Here is a 20193-nt window from a genome sequence, read left to right as displayed (position 1 = left end):
TTATGTTCTGATTTCACTCCAGCTTTACTTGACTCATAATCTCTTAGTGCTAAATCAGCCTGACATATACACTCCTTGCATACAGGTTAATTTTACCTCTAACTAAAATAATCCAGTTCCTCCAACCCATTGGTTTGCCACTTCTCTGACATCTTTAGCAGGAACCTTTTGGACTCTTATGGAAATGCAACAAAGACTACTTCATCCCCTGTCCCTCAAGGCAAGTAACTATTTTTATACATATGACCGGAGATTAAAATGTGAAGAATGACTTATAGCAATTTGAGAACATGTGGACTTTGATGTAGACAAAGGAGGAAAGCTCTTCCCACCTGATCAGATTCTCACAAACATATAAATTCTTATGACAGAAGGAAGAAAAAAATTACTTTGGAATCAGCATGGCCTGAAGAGCTCAGTCAATTCATTCCTCATTTCAATTCTTTGATCTATTTGAGATTTGACAGTTTGCTGTTAACAGCAATATTCTTCTCTATAAATCACATGTGATGCAGTAAGGTTTAAGAAAGGTGTTGTTTCCATTGGGTGTTTAGAGGATAAAAGCTATGGGAAAAACAGAAATCTATAAAGTCAACATAACATAGCAGTGACTTACAATCTGTTGGCATAGAAGTTGTCTTGTGGCAAGACCACCTCAGTCCTGTAACTCGACTTATTGGCTACAGGGTCTTTCTGGAGCACAATGAAAAAAGAGGTCAGGGAAGAGCAGTGAGGTAGTTCTTAATGGCGAATCTGAAGATGGACTGAAACAAAGTAACCACAAGTACTTTTGGTACTTGGTGGTTGCTGCTACTGAGAGCACAGGACCTTGAATTTCACCTGTTATAGACCACTTTGCAGCAGAAAGCATGCCTGTGACAGGAAAAAGAGCCCAAAAAAGTGTCACAGTGCAGGCAGCATGCTAAAGAAGTTCATTCCACTCTAGAGGACACTTGCTGCTCAAAACCTTCCTGCCCCATCTCTGAAATCCCCTCTTTTCCCTGAGACACCTCTTCTTAGCAGACAGCTCTGGAGAGGAGCACAGCTAAGACAGTGGAGTTTTGTCCCCATTCTTGTTTTCAGAAGTCTGGTCTCCATTTTGGCATTGCAAGTGTTTAATGGTATTTCTACAAAGAAGAAATCTAGGAGGGGCAAAGAGCAGATATCTACCACATCCAAGTGAACACTACAGTCAGGCGTGCCACACAACTGGATGTACTGCAGGTAACTTTCATGCAGTGATGTAGCCATGGTGTGGTGACTCCTTGCTGAAGTTTGACTGCTGTTAGTATTCCTCACTGGCTGTAGGGAAGCAGGAGCCTCTCTGGCTCCATGTGCCATGATCCTTCCTCCCAGGTGTAGTGTGCACAATCTGAGATTCACCTGAAAACGGCAAGATGGCACCTGTAGCTTGTGTAGTTGAGCCAGTGCACAGGCAGTGAGGAAATGTTACAGTTGTGTTTTCTTTCTTTGGATTCAGGTGGGCTGATGTCCCTGGAAGGGATTGAGGCTCTCCTCCTCTATGGCCACTTCTCATAATTTGGTTCAAGGATGATAAGACAAATTCAGAGGAATTACTGCTTTTTGGCATAGAGTTTGAGCAGGCAAGATTTTTCTGATTCTGTGTACCACAGGCTGTCATCCAATCTGCTGCTCGCTAGCTCTTTTCTCCACTTCACCCAATCTGAGCTGTCACTGAAGACCTGTGCTTGTGACCAGGATCAGCAGCAATAGTTTGGCAATATCAGACCAGGTTTGAGGAGAAAAAGGTGCATTAAAATACAAATCCAGTTCAACTTTCAGATTTTGGAGTTGTTCCTCTGCTTACACTGGCCTGATCCAAATCCCTGGTCTGGGTTCAAGAGTATCCCAGACTAGGAAACGAAGTGTGTCACTGGACCTTATTTCTTATTCCAGCAGCTTTCTCTGCCATTCAGTTTGTCTCCCCATATTGTTTATGGAATGTTCCCCAGTACCTTTGAAGAGCACTAGCATTTTTACTGCAATGATGAACAATAATACATTTTCAAAAGCCATTGGCAAATCCACTTGGCAGAAAATGCATCACCCTTTTTCATAGGGGCAAAAACTGTGGCTTGGTCACTGTGCCCTTGGTAGGACCCAACAAGCAGCTTCACTGCCTTCCCTTTGCAGCCCTCAAAGAGCAGCAGCGGGATCAGCCACACTGGCGTTTGGCATTACAAGAGTAGCCTGGGCCAGGTATGTAGTTGGGAAGTCGAGTGGCTGGGACCAGGACGCTGGTGTCTTCATGCCTCTGCTATGACTGTAGTGCTAGATCCTTCCCTCATGGTGGGAGATCCTAAGATACCACCAGGAAGGAAGTCAAATTCTTCTGAGTCATCCTCCATGGCCTTGCTACACAACCTTCCTTCCCTTCAGGTAAGCTTCTGATGTGCCCACGTCTCCCTCAGGCAGACCAGGTGGATTGGTCTCTTCTGACCATAGCCATCTAGATATTACTCATCTCAGCTAGTCAGCAGTGGAAAATGATCAGCATCTCCAGAGGGTGAATCATCCCTGTTATCTCAGAGCCCTGTCTGGGGGGGGGTGATTCACTCTTTGGAGGACTCTCGTTTTCTCTTCTGGCTATGGAAAGACCCTATAATTGGTTTCAAGTTCTGTGTGAATAAGGCTGGGTGAGATGTGTTTTTACTAACCCTGGAGAGCAAAAAAATGCCCCTCTCCCCACCCCCACTTTTAGCTGACAAAACCAGATCACCAAGCTAACACACGTCATCAGAGCATGGGTACCAAAGCAGAGCTGAGCATCTCTCCTCCCCCATGGCCCCGTGCACATGACCCAGCACACACTTGAGTAGCCCTCAGAGAAACCTATCAGAGAAGATTGTCTTGCCCAAAATGCAAGTGCAAGGAGCAGCTTACCCATTAACCAGAGAGGAATTTCTCTGCACTCCAGAGCTGGAGGGATTTGAATTTGTAACCACTGTTCTGGGGGCAAGTCAGAAATGAGAAAGGCTTCTGACATGAGTACTGTGTACATCACAGACATGTTTTTTTCCTGTCAGCAGGAGGAACTTAGCTGGTCAGATTAGAGCCTTCTCTGCTTAGGAGTAAAAAAGCATGAAATGCAATGTGGTTATCCCACTACAATGACCTCAAAAGCTTTTTTGAGAGGAAGATTTAGAGACAACACACAAGCTGTTGACTGTATCATCCTCAAGGAACAGTTCTCTTTAGCAGTGCCTCAATAAATCCCTGCCTCCATTTATCCTTCATCCATTACTCCCTGGCTTTGAGCAATGAGACGTTGTGAAGTTTATGTAAAGGAAATGTCCATATGGCTCATGCTTGTGAGTGTCCACACTGTGAAGGATTCTTGGATTCATGTCCCAGGAAGATGAGAGTGTTGTGTTGTTTATCAGACTAACAGCTAAAAGTTTAGTGAACTTCAGTCACTGTAACATTTTATTGTGTGGCAGAACTGGCAAATAATATAGAAAAATAGGTGTCTGCATAAATTGCTATCTCCTCCCAAGAATGGTGTCAGCAGATATAGACACTCTGCCCCTGACTGCATCAGATGCCTTACCTGTGTACACAGTGTGTAAAAAGCAGCAGTTTCATCTCTTTACAGCTTTTGAAATTCTTTCCTGGAATGTGTAGAGAGTAGGCTCTTCAGCTCCCTGTGATCTTGAGTTGGGCCATCATGTTCATGATAATCACCTGAGTCAATTCCCCTCTTGAGACTTCACTTTCTAATTTTCCTATTCATTGAGCTTGTGGCTGGCAATACATGGAAGGGGGTGATGATGAGTGACACCTTTGCCATGCCCCAGGACCTCTGGGATCACTGGTTGTGCTTCCAAGCGAAGAGGTCACAGCACAGGTTGGGTGGCTTGAACTCTATTTTTCTAGCAGCTTGGCAGAGGTTATACCTACATAGCTATGCCCATCAGGTACTGTAGTCACCTCCAAACTTTTCTGTATTGACTGCTAGCAATCCAGCATGGCAACTAGGAACTCCATTTGGATAAACATTCAAGAGGTCGTTCACCAAGCTGAAACTAGTGGTCACTTGTCTATCTATATTTTTCCTACCTTTCTCTGCTCACACTGCAATGACTGCAGTACCCACGTTTCAATAAGCAAATGTCCCTCAGAAGATACTCTGAAAAACACAGAAATTTAATTCCACCTTCACACTCCTCTCATATGCACTGTCACTTCCCATCTCAGGCTGTAATAGCTTTCAGGAAGAGGCACATGCTATCTTGACTGCCCTGCCAGTGCCTAGAACATTGTAGACACTAAAGAAATAATAATCACAGCTCACATCCACATTCGACACACACACACTCTTGCATATGAGTCATATAGTAAGTTTCAATGTGTTTCCCATTGACCTTTATTATGGGTACTCATGAACCTTAACTCACTCACTTATACACATAAGTATCCAGGGCATGCTGCATTTCCCTAGTGACGACTCAATAGAGAAGATGGACAATGGGTCCCAGATGTTACATACAGTAGAAACAACCACATAGCAGGGAAGATGTGTCCCAGATGTTACATACAGTAGATGTGTCAGTGCAAGAGGAAGATGGGTCCCAGATGTTACATGCATTGAATGTGTGAGCACTCCTGATGAACCACAGACAAGCTTCAGGTAAACTGGAGGTAGGAAGGCAAGCAAGAAATGAACAACGTGTTTAAACTGCCACCCATCTATGCAGCATTTAGTCCTCTATGCAAGACATATTAGTCTGCTCTCATCTTTAACTCTCTGCCTCTTTCATAACCCTGTGGACTTCAAGAAGTTCCTCCCATAGCAAGGTAGATGGGAGCACAGTCAATCTAGTGAGCCTCAAGGATGAAAAGTACAGAACTGTCTCACCTTATGAGGTAAGGCATAGGAATCACTAGCTGTGTCAGTAGGATAAACACCAAGTTAATTCTTAGCCAAGTGATGTGATGTGCATAAGCAAAATTTTAGGAGCAGCAGGAGCCAGCCCTGTGCATGACAGGTCCTTTGAGACATGGTATCTTTGGCAGTAGGAGCTCAGTGTCATGATCTGTGCATGACAGTTCCTATGAGACGTGGTATCTTTGGCAGTAGGAGCTCAGTGTCATGATCTGTGAGGTCCCTGCTAGCCCAGGCTGTAGATGGTCCAAGCAATCTGTCTCCTAACAGCCATCTACAGTGCTAACTGCTCTTGAAGGGAAGCAGCTCCCTTCACAGCCCCTTGCAGTGCAGGGCAAAGCTACTCTTCCCTTTGTACAGAGGAAGGAGGAGGCAAAGAAAAGCCAAGCAGCTTGCCCAGGGTCACACTGAGCCCATGGCAGAGCAGGGGCACTGGACAGCTAGCTCCAAATCCCAGCCAAGCAGACTATGCCCTGTTTTCATGACTCAGCGTTACACCTTAAAAGCAGCCCCAGCTGCCAGAAAGAGCAGAAGAGCTTTCCAGTACCCTGCAGCTCTGGTGTGGCTCAAAAACTACTGTGTCTAGCCCATGGAGGATCCCCTCAGCCAGAGAGGGGCCAGGGGACAGTCCCATAGACCCCTGTGTTGGCTCTGGAGGGCTGCCATGCTGTTTAAAACAGCCTGGTAACTTGTGGAGGGGCCAAGCCCAGAGGGCCTGAGGCCCTGGTGAGGTGGAGAGCTGTTGTGCACTCCTCTCCAGGACAACATCTGGCCAGTTGTGGGTCACACGTGTTCAATGAGAAGTGACACACCACATGCATGACCATCAAGGCTCAAGGCTCTCAGCAAAGGCCAGTGCTTCTCCCCAGTATAGTCTATGAGCTATAAGGATGAGGGTTATTTAATTTCTGAAACAAAGGTGGCTGCACTGGAACATCAAGGGGGATCCTGTGGGTGCTCACCCAACAGAAGGAGGCACTCAAACACACCAGGGTACAGTCCAGCACCTCAACAGGAGGATGACCCCATCCAAGTGTCCATCAAAACAAAATAGCAATGATTGCCTGAGTCAACCACCACAGACTGGACATCTGGAGCCCTATCTCCATGTCAGCTCATGAGTGGAGAGTGGATGGAGCAAGGCAGACATGAACCCAGCTGTGACACCCCCGCAGGTCCCCATTGCCAGACAGGGACGTTGTGATGCGTCTGGTCTGGCCCTGGTCCCAGTGCATTCAAGGTGTGAGCTGGCTTTTATGTCCCAGTACATGCTTGGCCCTGGGTATCTCTCAGGGTGTCATGAACTGTTCAGAGCCTCTCTCCCCAAAGAGCAGTGTGTCTTGTTCCTTTTCCCCCAAGAGCTGCTCTCCCTTCGCTTTTCCAGCTAGCTTGTGTGCTTGAGAAACACTGTGTTTCCCAGCATATATGCAGGACCCACCCTGTTTGGTGGGCCTTTGAACCACTCTGTTTAGCCTCTGGCTGCTTTCTATACCTTCTCCATTTTCCTGTGCCTGGGACCATGGGCAAGGGGGGCAATGCCAGGCACCCAGGGAGAGGGTTGGTCGGGGAGTCAGTGCAGCAGTGGAGTGCAGCTGCCCAACTGCCAGCAGTTTCTATAGCTGCACAGAGATTTTGGCAATCCTTCTTGCACGGTTCTGACCTGAGGGGTTTTGGAGGTGTCTGCAACTGGGGATAACAAAGCCCTCTTGTCTGTACCAAAGGCACTTTGTGTGGAGTCTCTGTATTGCTCTGATTTCATTTCCTGAGCATCCCTCATGGAGGGCATCCCAGAGGTACATGTCCCATTAAGTCAGGAGTGAAGACTCATTGCAGTCCAAATGGAGCCCTGCAAATTTTTCCACTAGGTCCTGTTCCAAAGCCAACTGGGAACATGTTTGCATCTTGAACCTTCATTCACTGCCTGGGATGGTTTTCACAAGAGTTTTTAGCCTGGAAATGGAGCTAGGGAACTCCTGCAAGTCTTGCTTGAGGGCTGTGAGCTCTTCTGTGGCAGGGCAGAGAGCCCAGGTGTTGGAGCAGACCTACAAGGCAATGTTTTACATATTCAATAATGTGTCATTCATAGAATCATAGAATCATAAAATAGTTTGGGTTGGAAGGGACCTTTAAAGGGCATCTAGTCCAACTCCCCTGCAATAAGCAGGGACATCTTCAGCTAGATCAGGTTCCTCAGAGCCCCGTCCAACCTGACCTTGAATGTTTCCAGGGATGGGGCATCTCCCACTGCTCTGGGCAACCTGTTCCAGTGTTTCACCACCCTCGTTGTAAAAAAATTTATTCCTTATATCTATTCTGAATCTACCCTCCTTTAGTTTAAAACCATTACCCCTTGTCCTATTGCTACAGACCCTACTAAAACTTCTGTCCCCATCTTTTTTATAAGCTCCCTTTAAGTACTGAAAGGCTGCAGTAAGGTCTCCCCAGAGCCTTCTGTTCTCCAGGCTGAACAACCCCAACTCTTTCAGCCTTTCCTCACAGGAGAGGTGTTCCAGCCCTCCGATCGTTTTTGTGGCCTCCTCTGGACCCGCTCCAACAGGTCTGTTCTCCCACTGTAACTGCAGTGTGTTATGACCACAAGGACATGATAGGCAGAGCAGAAATTGAACCCAGTTTCCCACCTTCCAGGTTAACACTGCAGTCACTGGCTGCCTTTCTCCTATTTGGTATCAGCTGATGGAAGAAGCCCTTGCTTCTCCCCTGGGTTATTTGGGCAGGCTCAGGGACTCAGAACGTCCTGCCTCTGTGTGTCAGGGCCCCATCAGGTGCTGCACCTGGCAGAAAGAGCAGCACACATGGAGATGGCTTGCAGGGGAGTGTGGCAGAGTAGAACAGAGTGCCTTCAAGTAGGGTGTTTTGCAGGGCTCCGGAGCCGTCCCCCCTTGCTGCTCTCTCAGCTCCTTGCACAGCAAGTTCCCCGGGAGCTCACAAGCCAGGTACTGACTCAGTGTGTCTGGGAGTTTTGCCTGAGAAAGGAGCTGAGGTGTTGGCCACAGTCATTAGTAAGTTATCAGAGAAGTTTAGCTGCAGTGACATCATCTCCTTCTTATGTTACTACAAGGAACTTAGATCCTATTATGGGATAGGAGGTAACTCAATCGAGCCTTTCAAGATAAACTCAGACAGGAAGAGAGACATGATTGCCTGAAGGCACCAATTAGACATTTCTGGTGAGATCAGCTCTGTTCAGCCGACACACATGCACGCTGGGGCCAGGGAAGACAGCAAGCACCTCACTCTCCGAGAAAGGGGTGGTCTCAGAGAGGGGTGGGCAACCAGCTCTTCCTCCCACTGCTGCCAGGTCAGTCCTCATTCCTTTGAGGGTCGCAGCTCTCTCTCCAGACCGTCCTTTCTTTATGCCTATATTCTGCTGTTGACAGATAAGATGCAGAGGAGCTCCCCAGTTTAGAGAGAGAACAGCCCAGCCCAGTACCACCCCATGCTGCATATGATCTTTCATGGCAAGTTTTCTCCAACTTTACCAAGGGAAATAGTAGCCCAATATATTGCAAAAAATACTGGGAGGATGGATTTGAGTTTCAAGTCCCACTGTCCTGTTGTGACTGGGCTGTGGGCAGTTGAGGAACATCACAGAGTCTATACTGCAGACTGGTTACTGCACATAGTTTGTCTAAGGCATCCAGACAGACAGCTATTCTTGGCTCTACTGTGTGCAAGGAAGGAAGAACAGCAGCAAAAGTCAGGATATTTCCTGACAGCATGGCATTGTGCATTTTTATTGGTTTCCAGGCTGCAGCTCCTCCTGTAAATGCTCCACAGCCAGAAGGAACTGGAAAGATATGGGCAAAGTTGCTTCTGCCAGCCATAGCCTCAGATTTGCACCACATCTGTTAGGAAACAGAGAGACTGTTTCTGGTTATCCACTTCTGCCAGTCATGTTACAGACAGCAGGATGCATGTGCTTACAGATGTCTAGGAAATGCACTTCTACATCCCCTGAAATGTTCTGGAAGCAGTTCTTGGAACAAGACAGTTCTTAGAAACTGCTGGGTCTGTAGCACAGGAAACCAAAGATCTCAGATTATAGCTCAACCTGTCAGAATTAATACAAAACCTATGACATGCTCGCTGCACTGGCGACTGCACATAGCCACCACCACCTGGACCTGCTGAATGGCTGCACTGATTGCATTGGGTTATCTTCTGCACACTGGAAAAGAGGAATCTCCCACTCTTGACCTTTTCTCATTAGAAAAGGACTTCCCTACCTGCTTGGTTCCTTCTAGGAATGTTTTTGATCCTAGCATCATCTCTGGACTGTTCCTGGCAAGAAGGCAGGCAATTCCTCCTCAAGCCTTTATCAAATATAGACAATGCTCAAAGCAATGAAGTGGTTCTTCAAAGGCATGCTGGGCTCTTAACCCTGCACCCACATGAAGCCTACATGACACTGCCCTGCCCAAGGAAAGACTTCCCCTTCCCACCCCATACACGTTCCTTTGGCTCCCCAGAGCTGCCACTGGCTACAAAAGCAGCAAAGGCACCAGCTGATGGGGCTCAGACATACTTGCATTTGGTGCTGACCTGCTCCTCTCACCATGGCTCAACACAGATGTGAACATCTGCTCAGGGAACAAAGATGACATAGGCAATGCCTCAGACCAAAAGCCAAGGGACTTTTGATGTTCTTCCCAGGCAGCTCCCTCTCTCCCCATCCCTGTAGTCCCCAAAACAGAAAATGGAGTAAAATCTGAGGTGATTCCAGGCACTTTTAGGACTTTTGACTAACTGTCATGTTGAGGTCGTATAAATGCCCCATAACTATCAGCAGTAGATGCAGATCTACAGCCAGAAGCTGAGACTTTCAGGCAGCTGGTGATTTTCATATGCTGTTGTTCTTGAATGTCCCACTTAAAATCAGCTCCTTTTGCCTGCAACGGACAGGACAATGCTCTGCAGTGCCTTGCTTGAGCCTGTGAGGTCACTTGGAAATCTTGTCCATGCAGAGATCTGGTGACCACTGTGTGTCATCCGCTCTCCAGACCTACAGCACTCCTTGACAGCAGGCATGAGATGAAGTCCCACTTCTAAGCCATGCAGCAGCTCCATGAAAAACGGCATCTTCCTCTGTAAGCAACAAATGGGTTAATGCTTGCAAGGAAAACCAACTGAGTGATTTGGTGAAATAAAGATTAAAACATCTCCGTGGAAGGTGAGGAGCCAGCCCCAGCCTGCGCTGTCCCATTTACCCACTAATCGGCCCAATTATCTTACGTATAAATCATAACACAAAACACTTACAGAGCCAGAGTCACACACTGAAGAAAGGAGAGAACTGTTGGGTTGGTTTTTGTTTAGTATAATTGATATAATTACTAACAACTCTGTGCCAAGAACTTCAGCTTTTCTCCTTCCAGAAGAGAGTGGAGAGCTGTCTGAAAGCCATAGCAATTAGTAATCCCCACATGCACAGCTTTTATTAGAAAGAATGCACCTCTATTCCAGAAAGAGCCAGCAGCTCTCTGAGGAGCAATTAAACAACCCGAAGATCTTTTGGTACCAGGAACACAGCCATCACTTAGTCCATGTTCCCTGTTCCCTTGTCAATGCTGCAAAGGCACATAAGGAATCCTGCCCGTCATGCTGCGTGTGAAATGCCTTCACCTGGACACTTCCTTGTTCCTAATTTTAGCTTCACTAGCTCCAGGTAGGTGCATCTTGCTGTGCTGTAGTCCAAGCAGGCTGCTGTTTCTGCAGTTGCTCAGCCCCTTATCCAGCTCATTGCAACCAGCACAAAGTCTCCCTTTCACTCCACTGATGAATCTGGCTGGGGTCTGATTTTCACACTCTGGAGCAGATTAAAGCATCTGTTACGTGCCTGGAGCTCACCAACACTCCCCAAGCATGCTGTTCTCCAGATAGTGTCTCATGGACAGTGGCCACACTTGTCACAACACACCATGTTGCGACCAGGCAGCCCCTGTGGAGGTGAGGAAACAGAAGACTTGGGGTTCATTTGAGTCTTGCAGAGGTGACCTCTCATTGACAGCAGGGTATGGAGACATGGAGCAGAGCCTGGCTGGGAGCTGCAGCATGACCCAAGCTAATGGCCATCCAGGAGTGTTAACAAACTCCTTAGATGAATCTCAGTTATTGCCCCTGTACTAACCGTAGGGATCCACAAAGACAAGAAGTTGTCCGAGTACCTCAAAAAATCCACCAAGGACCCATGCTACCTCACTGGCACTTCTTTCACATGCTATGGACCATGGCTGTAAAAAAGTGTCTTTCCTGAGCATATGTTAAATAGCCATGGAGAAAATCCATCAACATTAATGGTTTTGCCAACACCTGGGGCACCGTCACACAGAAGCCAAACTCCCTTGTGGCTCACATCTGTGGCTTCACCCAGGAGTTCATGACCAAAGTGGGACATAAAGCTAGACCACCTCACTCCCTTGCCAGGAACCATCCCTGTCTGGACAGCTCAGCCTGGTGTACCAGCCCTTGGCTCTATTTTAGTGTCTCCATTTCTGAAAGCTTAATTTGGTTTTGAAAAATGATAACTATTCTCAGTGGATATTTTCATTGTCTGTTCTTTAATTAATTAAACTTGAAACAGATCATTCACTTTAAAACAATTTTCAGTAAACATATAGGGATTTGGATGAAAGAATGTCTCTGAGAAAAGTAAACAGTACTTCTTTTAAAAAAAAAACAACACACAATTATGATGCCAAAAACTAACAGAATTCTTATGCTGAAGAAGGAACGGAAAAGTTAAGCAAAGATCAACATTTCCCACACAAGTTTTAATTTTGGTCAGAAAGTTCTTGTTTGTCCCAAAACATTTTGATGAAAATTTTCAAATAGAGTCTTTAATTGTACCCTGAGCTGCTGCAGGGTTTGCTTTTCTGCTCTTTATTCTTTGGATTTGTCTTCTCAGGAAGATGAATGATGCTATGCTCTGATTTATTTGTAGTCTTGGTGACAGGAGGTAAATTGAGGCAGAACTTGCAACATGTCCACCCTCTTCAAGAGGAAAATATACACTGTCTTGTGCCAGCTCTCTAAGCAAAGATGCAAATCCTATGGCAACTGAGCTGAGCTTTGGGCGTGATGTGCTTTTGTCATCAATCAATCAATCAATCGAGCTAGCTGAAAAACTCTCAGCTGAACAGCCTTGCATCAGAAAATGCCACTTTGCAGCAATGCAAATGTATTGCAATTTAGAAAAATACATTGATGTGGCAAAATGGTAGTAATGAAATAGTTATTTAATCCACCTTGGGGTATCATTTGAGCTGACGTTTTGTCAAGACTTGTACACTGCATTTAAAGGACAGTTGTCTGAGAGAGATCTCAGGAAGGTTTGGCTGCACTTCTCGACCAGGTACAAATCTCTAGCTTTGTCCATCCAGGTCAGATCAGCCAGTGCAGGAAACGCTTCTCTCTGTGGCATAGGAAAAGATTTGTTTCCCAGGATTATCTGAGAATTTCACCCAGGAAATACCACCCCTACCCCACTGCACAGACCACAGCTTCCACCTGGCGTTTTCCCTGCTCTGTGCACATGATGGGGCATCTGGTCTCCTCCTGGAGACTAGAAGTTTATTGCTGGGTGCTGGGAAGTGTTTTGTGAACTAGGAAATGTTGTCTGTGCTCTTTGGACAAGGATCTGGTGCTGAGTGGGGAACAGTGTCTGGGGGTTTGCTCTGGTATCCAACTTTCATCAAAAATATTACCTTATGCAGTCAAAAATACTAATATCTATACCACATTTCTTTATGGAGGATTGTTGATTTGAGGGCTGGGTTGTGACAGTACTGTTAACTTCCTTCTCTCATGCTTTGATAAGAGACAAAGTGCTTTCTCTTTGCAATTCAAATTCAGAGATCTTTCCTTTAGATAGCTTGGAAAAATAAAATAAGCTCTGTTGGCCATGGATGGAAATCAGAATTTGCTTTCTCCTTGGTATAATTGGTTCCTGGTGTTTCATCCAAATTTGAAGTGTTTTCCTCTTATATTTTGATTTTTAAATCTACAGATAACATATTGTATCCTGCTCACCACTGTTGAAATAAGAGATCTTTAAGAGAGATGATTCCCAAACCTAGTTTTTTAACTTTTTTTTTTTCATAATAAGCTTAATATTTTTTGGCTTCTCATTCTATTTTGGAACAAAAACAAGTCTTAAAAATTAAAGTTTCTCACCAAATTAAACCTCAAATGTAACCACCTTAAGGTTCCCATGATGATATAAAAAAAAAAGCATTTGGCAAATCAAGGAGGAAGAAAGGCCTGAACATGTGTGATACAGAGAGCACAGGATTAATTCCTGCGCCATGACATATGGTCTGAGTAGTTTGCAGTGCTTTTGCAGGTAGCTCTGGCTGTTCGGATCAAACACAGGACCCCAAGCAGGGCTGCCACATATTTCGCATATCCAGACAAATCTTTTTCTTCTGGAATGGGGCTTTGGCCACACGGTTTGGCTGTCCTGCACATCCTGCAGCAGTGGGTCTAAGGGGGCTGTGGGGTAACCCAAATGGGGCTGTGCCTCTGCAGATCAGCTCAGGCAGATCCACAGCAAGCCCAGCCCCAGGGGATGCAGCTTTGAAGCTCATTTTTAAGGGGGATGCCTGCAAGCCACAGCTGGCCATCTGGTGGGTCCATGTGAAAGGACTTAGCCCAATCACTTTGTTTAAGAAGCTGCCATCAGCTGGCAGCACAAAATGGCCATCAAGAAGGGACCTTGGCCGTGGTCAAACATCTCCAAGCACAGGCAGGAGGAGCCTTGCACCAAGACCTCCTTATGCTAATCACTATTTACAGCCTAATCAAATCTCCCTGGCCATCAATCCATCCCGCCTCGGCATCAAAACTCCCTTTGCATAACACTGCAGCACATAAAGCAATGCTAGATCTGTCTCTCACTTATCCCCACCCTGTTTCTTTCCCACTCAGACGCCTGGATGCAAACCTTATCTCTGTGGTGCCCGAGAAGAGCTTTGAGGGGCTGCTCTCCTTGCGTCACCTGTGGCTGGATGATAATGCCCTGACGGAGATCCCTGTCCAAGCTCTGAACCACCTGCCAGCGCTGCAAGCCATGACCCTGGCTCTCAACCAGATTTGGCACATCCCCGATTATGCCTTCCAGAACCTCAGCAGCCTCGTGGTGCTGTAAGCCTTCTCCACTTCTTATTGCCTCGCAGCCATGGCATCCTCCGGCTGGGACAAGGTGCTGACCGTGTCTAGCAAAAGAGGTCCGTCTCCCATGGGAAGACCTGGTGGCCGCTCCCCAGGAGCAGCTTTTTGCTGCAGGGGTGGCAGGCAGAGGTTTTGTTCACAAGAGTCAAGGAATCCCCACCTTTTGATATAAAATGCTAAAATTGCCTCCTTTGATTTTTTTGCATATTTTCCCCACTTTTCACTGGAGAGCTAGAAAGCTCCCTGATATCATTCAAAAAATGCCCTGCATTTAAAAAAAAATGAGTATCTGGAAACAAAAAGCAGGTTTTTTTTCCCTGAAGATTAAAGCAATAAAAAGCTTCCAATTTCTATTTCCCCCTCCATCCCTGTGTTAAAACTACAGGAATTTCTATCAACATGAAAAAAAAAAATTGCAACAACTTGCAGTCAGGACAAAAAGCAATATTTTTTTTTTCTTGGAAAACATGCCAAGAAAACTTTTTGACCAAATATGATTTTGAACAAAAGGTCTAACCTCAACACCTTGTCCAAGCCTGTGTGTGCTTATTTGCATGACTGTGTTATATATGCAGATCAAATATTCTTTGCAGCAATCACAACCCCATGGTGCATGTTGTTGTCCTGTTCACATCATAAACATTTTACTGACAATGTAGAGAACAGTGCTGCTCTCAGAAGATATCTGAGTCAGGAGGGAAACATTTAGTCCATGGGCAGTGAGACACACTAAAACACTTTGCAGCCTGTAATCAGAAAGCAAATGTCTTTGGCAGTTACGTCAAAAGGTGCATCCTTTCTATCAACAGAGGCTGGTATATTATGTAGCTTTTAAATGGAAGTTTACATGTGCAAATTAGCTAGTCATTACATTTTTGGTGTTGATTAGCAAGTTTGGGTGTGATTGCCAACTACTTTAGAGCTCCTGTATCTGCATGAAATGCTACCTTTTAGTTTGGTAATATGTATTGATACCAGGGTATTAAGTAACCTCAGCATGTGGTGCCTTAGTGAAAGTTTAGCAATTATTTTGCTTTCAAAATTTAAAGTGTTTACTGAAGCCATCTAGCACAGAAAGTGCTTGGACATAGCACAGTCCAGAGTTTTATTAAGCACCAACTTCAGCTGTTTAGACAAAGCATAAAGGCTTATTTAGGAGAAATGCTAAAAGCAACTTGAGAAATGTCAAATAAGTAGTTTTCACCCACAATAGTGCTCATTCTGCAAGGCATCCCATGACCATCATAATGCAACCACTTCATTCAGCTTTAATAGCTAGCACAGCGGGTGAGCTGACATTTGGGGTTTTATTTCAGTCTCAAAAGCACGCTGCTTTCATTCTGGCTTATCCCATACTTTGGGTGAGAAGCAACTCCTTAATTAAACAGGCAAGCTCAAGAAATAAAAGTCATTGACCATTAGGTCACAAGGGAGAGAATAACGTCCCACCACAGACAACTGGAAGGGAACATATGTGTGATCCTGCCAGGCACTGTGGGACACGATGCTAAATTTTTGTGGGATCACAAGTGTTTGGCAGAACTGGCCCCATAAATCTCTCCCATGCTTCCATGCATACCCTTGTCAGCACACAGCCAGTGGAAAGTCACCCAGCGTCCTTCCTGCACCCCTACAAAGGATGTTTCCCTGCTTCAGACTCACCCACCAAGCTGAGAAGCAAACAATCCCAAAAGCCAGCTGAGCTAGGCAGTAAAGTTTTGGAGGAGACTTTCCCTACCAGGATGCAGATGACACATATGTGCATTCCTCTGCAAGTGTCTGAATTTGCACATAGAGGGAGGAGAGCTGGCTGCTACCATAAACATCAGGAAACTTCTAGCTTAAGAGGAATTAAAATGAGCACCTGGGGGAGGAGAGCCAAGGGCAAACGTGGAGGAGCACAGGGGAATCTCTCGTATACAGCCTGATTAATACTCATGGACACAGCTGTCCACAGCTGAGGGCACGACCTTCCCAGGTGCAGAGATGTGCTTTTCCTCCTCCACACACCTTGGGCCTTTGGGAGAGATGTGGGTGATCATCCTGCACTGACACAAAGCACCAACATCAGAATATACAAGCCTCAATCTGGAATAAGTTAAGGGATTCAGTCTTTGCTAATAAATTACACCTCTGCTGAGGAATTCCCTGATCTTATTCCCATCTATTGCTGCTGCAGGTTTCTAACTAGGGCTGCAGGGTGTTCAGTAAGCAGACCCTCATGTAAATCACTCATCGTGAAATCTATGAGTCTTGGTAATTGGCACCATCCTTTCCCCAGCTTTGATAACAAGCACTGTGTTGGCACTGTGCTGCTGATGGCAGAAGGGAGATGGCTTATTTGATCAGGGTGGCTCATGGGAATAGGATACTGAAGATGTTACCTCCAAGTCTGATCTATTCAGGAATGTGTCTTAACATCTACAAGCAGAAATAGTCCTGAATATTTTTCAGTTAATGATTTAGATGAAGCAAAGGTTTTTTTACAAAAAGCATCTTCTTTCTTGGGCATAAAGATTTTTCATTTAGAAGCGAGCATCTGAAACCCCCATGCTGCTGTGCTGACAGTCTGATAAAGTGCATGACAGCAGTTCTTATTAGTGTCCCTCATCTCTGTTGGCTGAAATCAGCAGAAAGCCAACTCTCAAACCAGGAGTCGCAGCACCTCTTTCAGCCCCTGTCCCCAGAGGGGTCCACTAGTCCTGCAGCAAAATCTCACAAGGACTAATTTGGGACCATAGCCAGGAATTCCCCCAGTGCTGCAAATGTGTCCTTGCTGCCACATGTCTGCAATGGGCTACAGTTCCCCTCTTTCCTGGTGTCACCAAAGGAGCTGTGAGCGCTCTCAGCAGAGATACTAGGATGTGGTTGGGACACAGAGTCAGAGTGACCTCTCCTAAACAGGCCAAGCAGTAGAGAGGTTTGTTCTGCAGCCCTGTAATGACGGACCTGGCTAGAGAAAGTCTTTGGGTAGTTGTACTTTCATCACATGGCAGGAAATCCCTTAAGTTAGAACAAATTAGGTCAAAACCCAGATTGTTCTCTGTTTGGGTCCACAGGGAGCCTTAGCTGCTGGAAACCCCACTGACTCAAACATTCCTGCAATGCTGAACATCCCACTGTCAAAAGGACTCAGCATGTGCTGCCTCACATGCAGTGATATTGGAGCCAGAGAGTTAACTTGGCCCCATAATGCAAAAAAAAAATGGTCCATTCTTCTTATCTGGCCCTGACCCTTGTCTACCTGCACACAAGTCCTTCGAAAACAAGGATTCTGGGAAAGTTGTTTTCATGCTGCTACCAGTTAGTTTTGCTTAATGCCCTCTAATTCTTGCACTCTACCTCCTCTGTGCCATCTCTGTATTTGTTACTGTCTGTCATACCCTTCCCTCATTGTGGGTTTTCCAGTCCCCATCCAGTTAGCTGTTTTGCAGTCAGAATTTAGTCTACATATCACACTTATTTGTTCCTCTGCACTTTGAGATGGAGAGACCCGAACCGCATGCTGTAGCAAAGACAAAAATTAATGCCAGTTTATATAATGGCATAATGCCGTTCTGTAGCCCATTTTCTCTTTTCTAGTCATCTCTATCATTTAATTTGCTTTTTTGACAGCTGCTAAACAGCAAGACCTCCTTCCTGTAGATATTTAAAAGTCTGTTACTGCATATGCTCGTGTACTACTAGCTTCCCCCCACCTCTGCAGCATTCATGCAACCTGAATTTCAGCTGATGTTTTAGTCGAGGACAAGCCACTCACCTGCAAGTGCTTCCCTCCTAGGTCACCCAGCAAGACCTTCCAGCTGAATGTGTTGAGATCTGAAGACTGTAAATGAAGGCTATTTAGTAGAATTTCTCTTTTTTACAATTTTTATCATGTAAGGACATGATGCAGCTCTCTCTCTAACGGCATCGCTTAGTGACTAGGGGAGAAAACTAGTTTCCAAGGCTCCTGGGTTCCCATCCCCATTTTGGTCCTTGTTCTGATGTTACTCTGGCCAAAACTTTCAAAAGGGCCCACTGATTTTCAGTGCCCTCCCTGCCTGGGAGCAAACGTCAAACACCTCATCCCTGCTTTCCAGGGGAGCTGAGCGCCAGTAGTTTCAGCTGACATCTGTGGGACTTGGAGCATCCCAGCACGCCAAACGCCAGTCTGTTAGATCAGTGTCAGGATGAACCTGTGAATCTCTACCTTCACCTGTACAAGGGAGTTAACAAGTCCCTCTCTGAGAAGTTCTTGGGAACCTCGGTGTTGGTGGGGAGTGCCAGGCATGTGCAATTCATTATTACTAAGAACAATATTGCCTGGAACATCTGGGTCCCATTCATCGGCCTTTTAATTTGCAGAAGTGCCTTGTGCCTTTTCCCTCTGAGGACTGAGCATGCTGCATTGGCAAAAGTGAGTTTCCCTCTTTGCACTTGAGGAAGAAGCAAATAGCACTCCAACGCACCCCTGACAATGTCACTCCTGATCAAGCTTTATTCTTCACCAGACAAGTCTCATGTTGGTCCTTCACTGCCGGAAATAATCCATGGGAATTTGTACCATTTATGATTTAGGTTTCTCTACTTATCCATGGCCAAATTGAGGAAAAGGACAATTTTGCCACAATAGAGCTAGAAATTCATCATGGCAATGGCTGGTCCAGTGGGAGAATTCATATCATGTCAGATTTGAACTTAGTTCAAATCATCTAATGCAAATAACTGATGGAAAATGTTTGCATTTGTCCTTTTTGAGAAGAAAAAGTGAAGTCATTAGAAATGAAAGCGATGGAGAATCCACCACTTCTCTTTGTAGTTTGTTCCAGTGGTTAATCATCCTTAGTGTTAACAAAAAAAAAAAAAAAAGCTCATATTTCCCATTTGAATTTTCTTTGGCTTTGACTTCAGACATTTGTTCTTATTATTCTTTTCTCCACTAAATCACAGAACCATTTTAGTACCCATTTTCTAACCAGGAAGAATCCTATACATTACGCTGCACTCATCCCCTTGATCTTATTTTTAATAAGCTAAACGGATTGCGTTCTCTAAGTCTCCATCCTAGTTTTTTCCAGCCCTTGGATCATTTTTATTGCTCTTCTCTGCACCCGTTCCAAATTATTAACATCCAGTTAACAATGTGGGTACAAGAAATACATTTAGTCTTCCAGAGCCAGTTTCACCAGTGCATGATGCAAATGTAATATAATTTCCCTTTCCTTACAGTCTGCTCACTTGTTCATCTGGACAAGCACCTTTATTGAACCAGCATTTAGCACATTAGCTCAACCTGCTTTCCCTTGTGTGTAAGACAAATGATGGAGGTGCCCTGTCCCCTTGGAGGCAGCATTTCAAGACTTGGACCTTGCAGTGCTAATGCCTGTGTTGGACTGTCTCTCATTCCAGTACAAGACTGTTCTCCAGGATCTTTTAATCCACTGGAAAAATATACAGAAAAGGGAGTGAAATGAAAATTAAACAAATTCTACTAGGAGTGCTGTAGGGATGATCTGGAAAAATCTCATCTATGCCCAATTTGTGATAAGAAATTGTTGGCAAGGACAGAAAATCTTCCTTCTAGAAATTGTGCTTTTTTTTTTGTGGGGCACAAATGAATCTTGTAGGATTGTTTTTTTTCTGGTGCGCTTCTAAAGTCTCATCACCTGAGACACCAACCAAGATGAAGTGTCCCTCCCTAGCCTGTCTCGGGGATTGTGGCCATTTGGTACTCTGCAGCCACTGGAATTTATGCTGCCTTTCAGCAAGTAGCTACCCTGTCTCATGACATGTGGTAGCACTTGCGCTGCTGCAGGAGCACATGGGGCAAATTGTCTGCCATCCTGCCAGAGGTCAGTTGTGAAAATTGCTTTTGCAAAGAGACCACTGTTTTCTAATGGAGGTGCATAACTGAAAAACAGTCTACGTGCCAGCCCACAAAAAAGCAATGACTGTCCTGCTCCTTCCTGGGCAAAGCTACTCTCATGGATGATTGCCCAAAACCAGCCTCATTCCATGGTACTGACCTGCAAAAGGGGATACACAGATCTCAAATCTTATTGATCTTACTGAGGACAGTGGTGGATACTAGCTCCAATAGCAAGGGCTTAAAGAAT

At 45.4% G+C, this 20193-nt stretch overlaps 1 protein-coding gene and 1 long non-coding RNA gene across 4 annotated transcripts in view; one reads left to right on the top strand and one right to left on the bottom strand.

The window, feature by feature from the left end:
* LOC121232588 overlaps positions 1 to 20193 on the bottom strand; it is a 108717-nt gene that overhangs the window by 30552 nt on the left and 57972 nt on the right. The gene's annotated exons all lie outside the window — the stretch shown is intronic.
* The window catches only part of LGR6 (leucine rich repeat containing G protein-coupled receptor 6), a 150039-nt gene that overhangs the window by 87004 nt on the left and 42842 nt on the right, over positions 1 to 20193 (top strand). The window contains exon 5 of the mRNA XM_030001169.2: positions 13853 to 14068. Within this exon, the coding sequence (XP_029857029.1) occupies positions 13853 to 14068 (216 nt within the window). The remainder of the gene's footprint in view (positions 1 to 13852; positions 14069 to 20193) is intronic.

This window comes from Aquila chrysaetos, chromosome 24 (genome assembly GCF_900496995.4).
Source record: "Aquila chrysaetos chrysaetos chromosome 24, bAquChr1.4, whole genome shotgun sequence".
Classification (NCBI taxonomy): domain Eukaryota; kingdom Metazoa; phylum Chordata; class Aves; order Accipitriformes; family Accipitridae; genus Aquila; species Aquila chrysaetos.
Note: the sequence above shows the minus strand (reverse complement) of the source record. Positions and strands in the feature narration are given on the sequence as shown.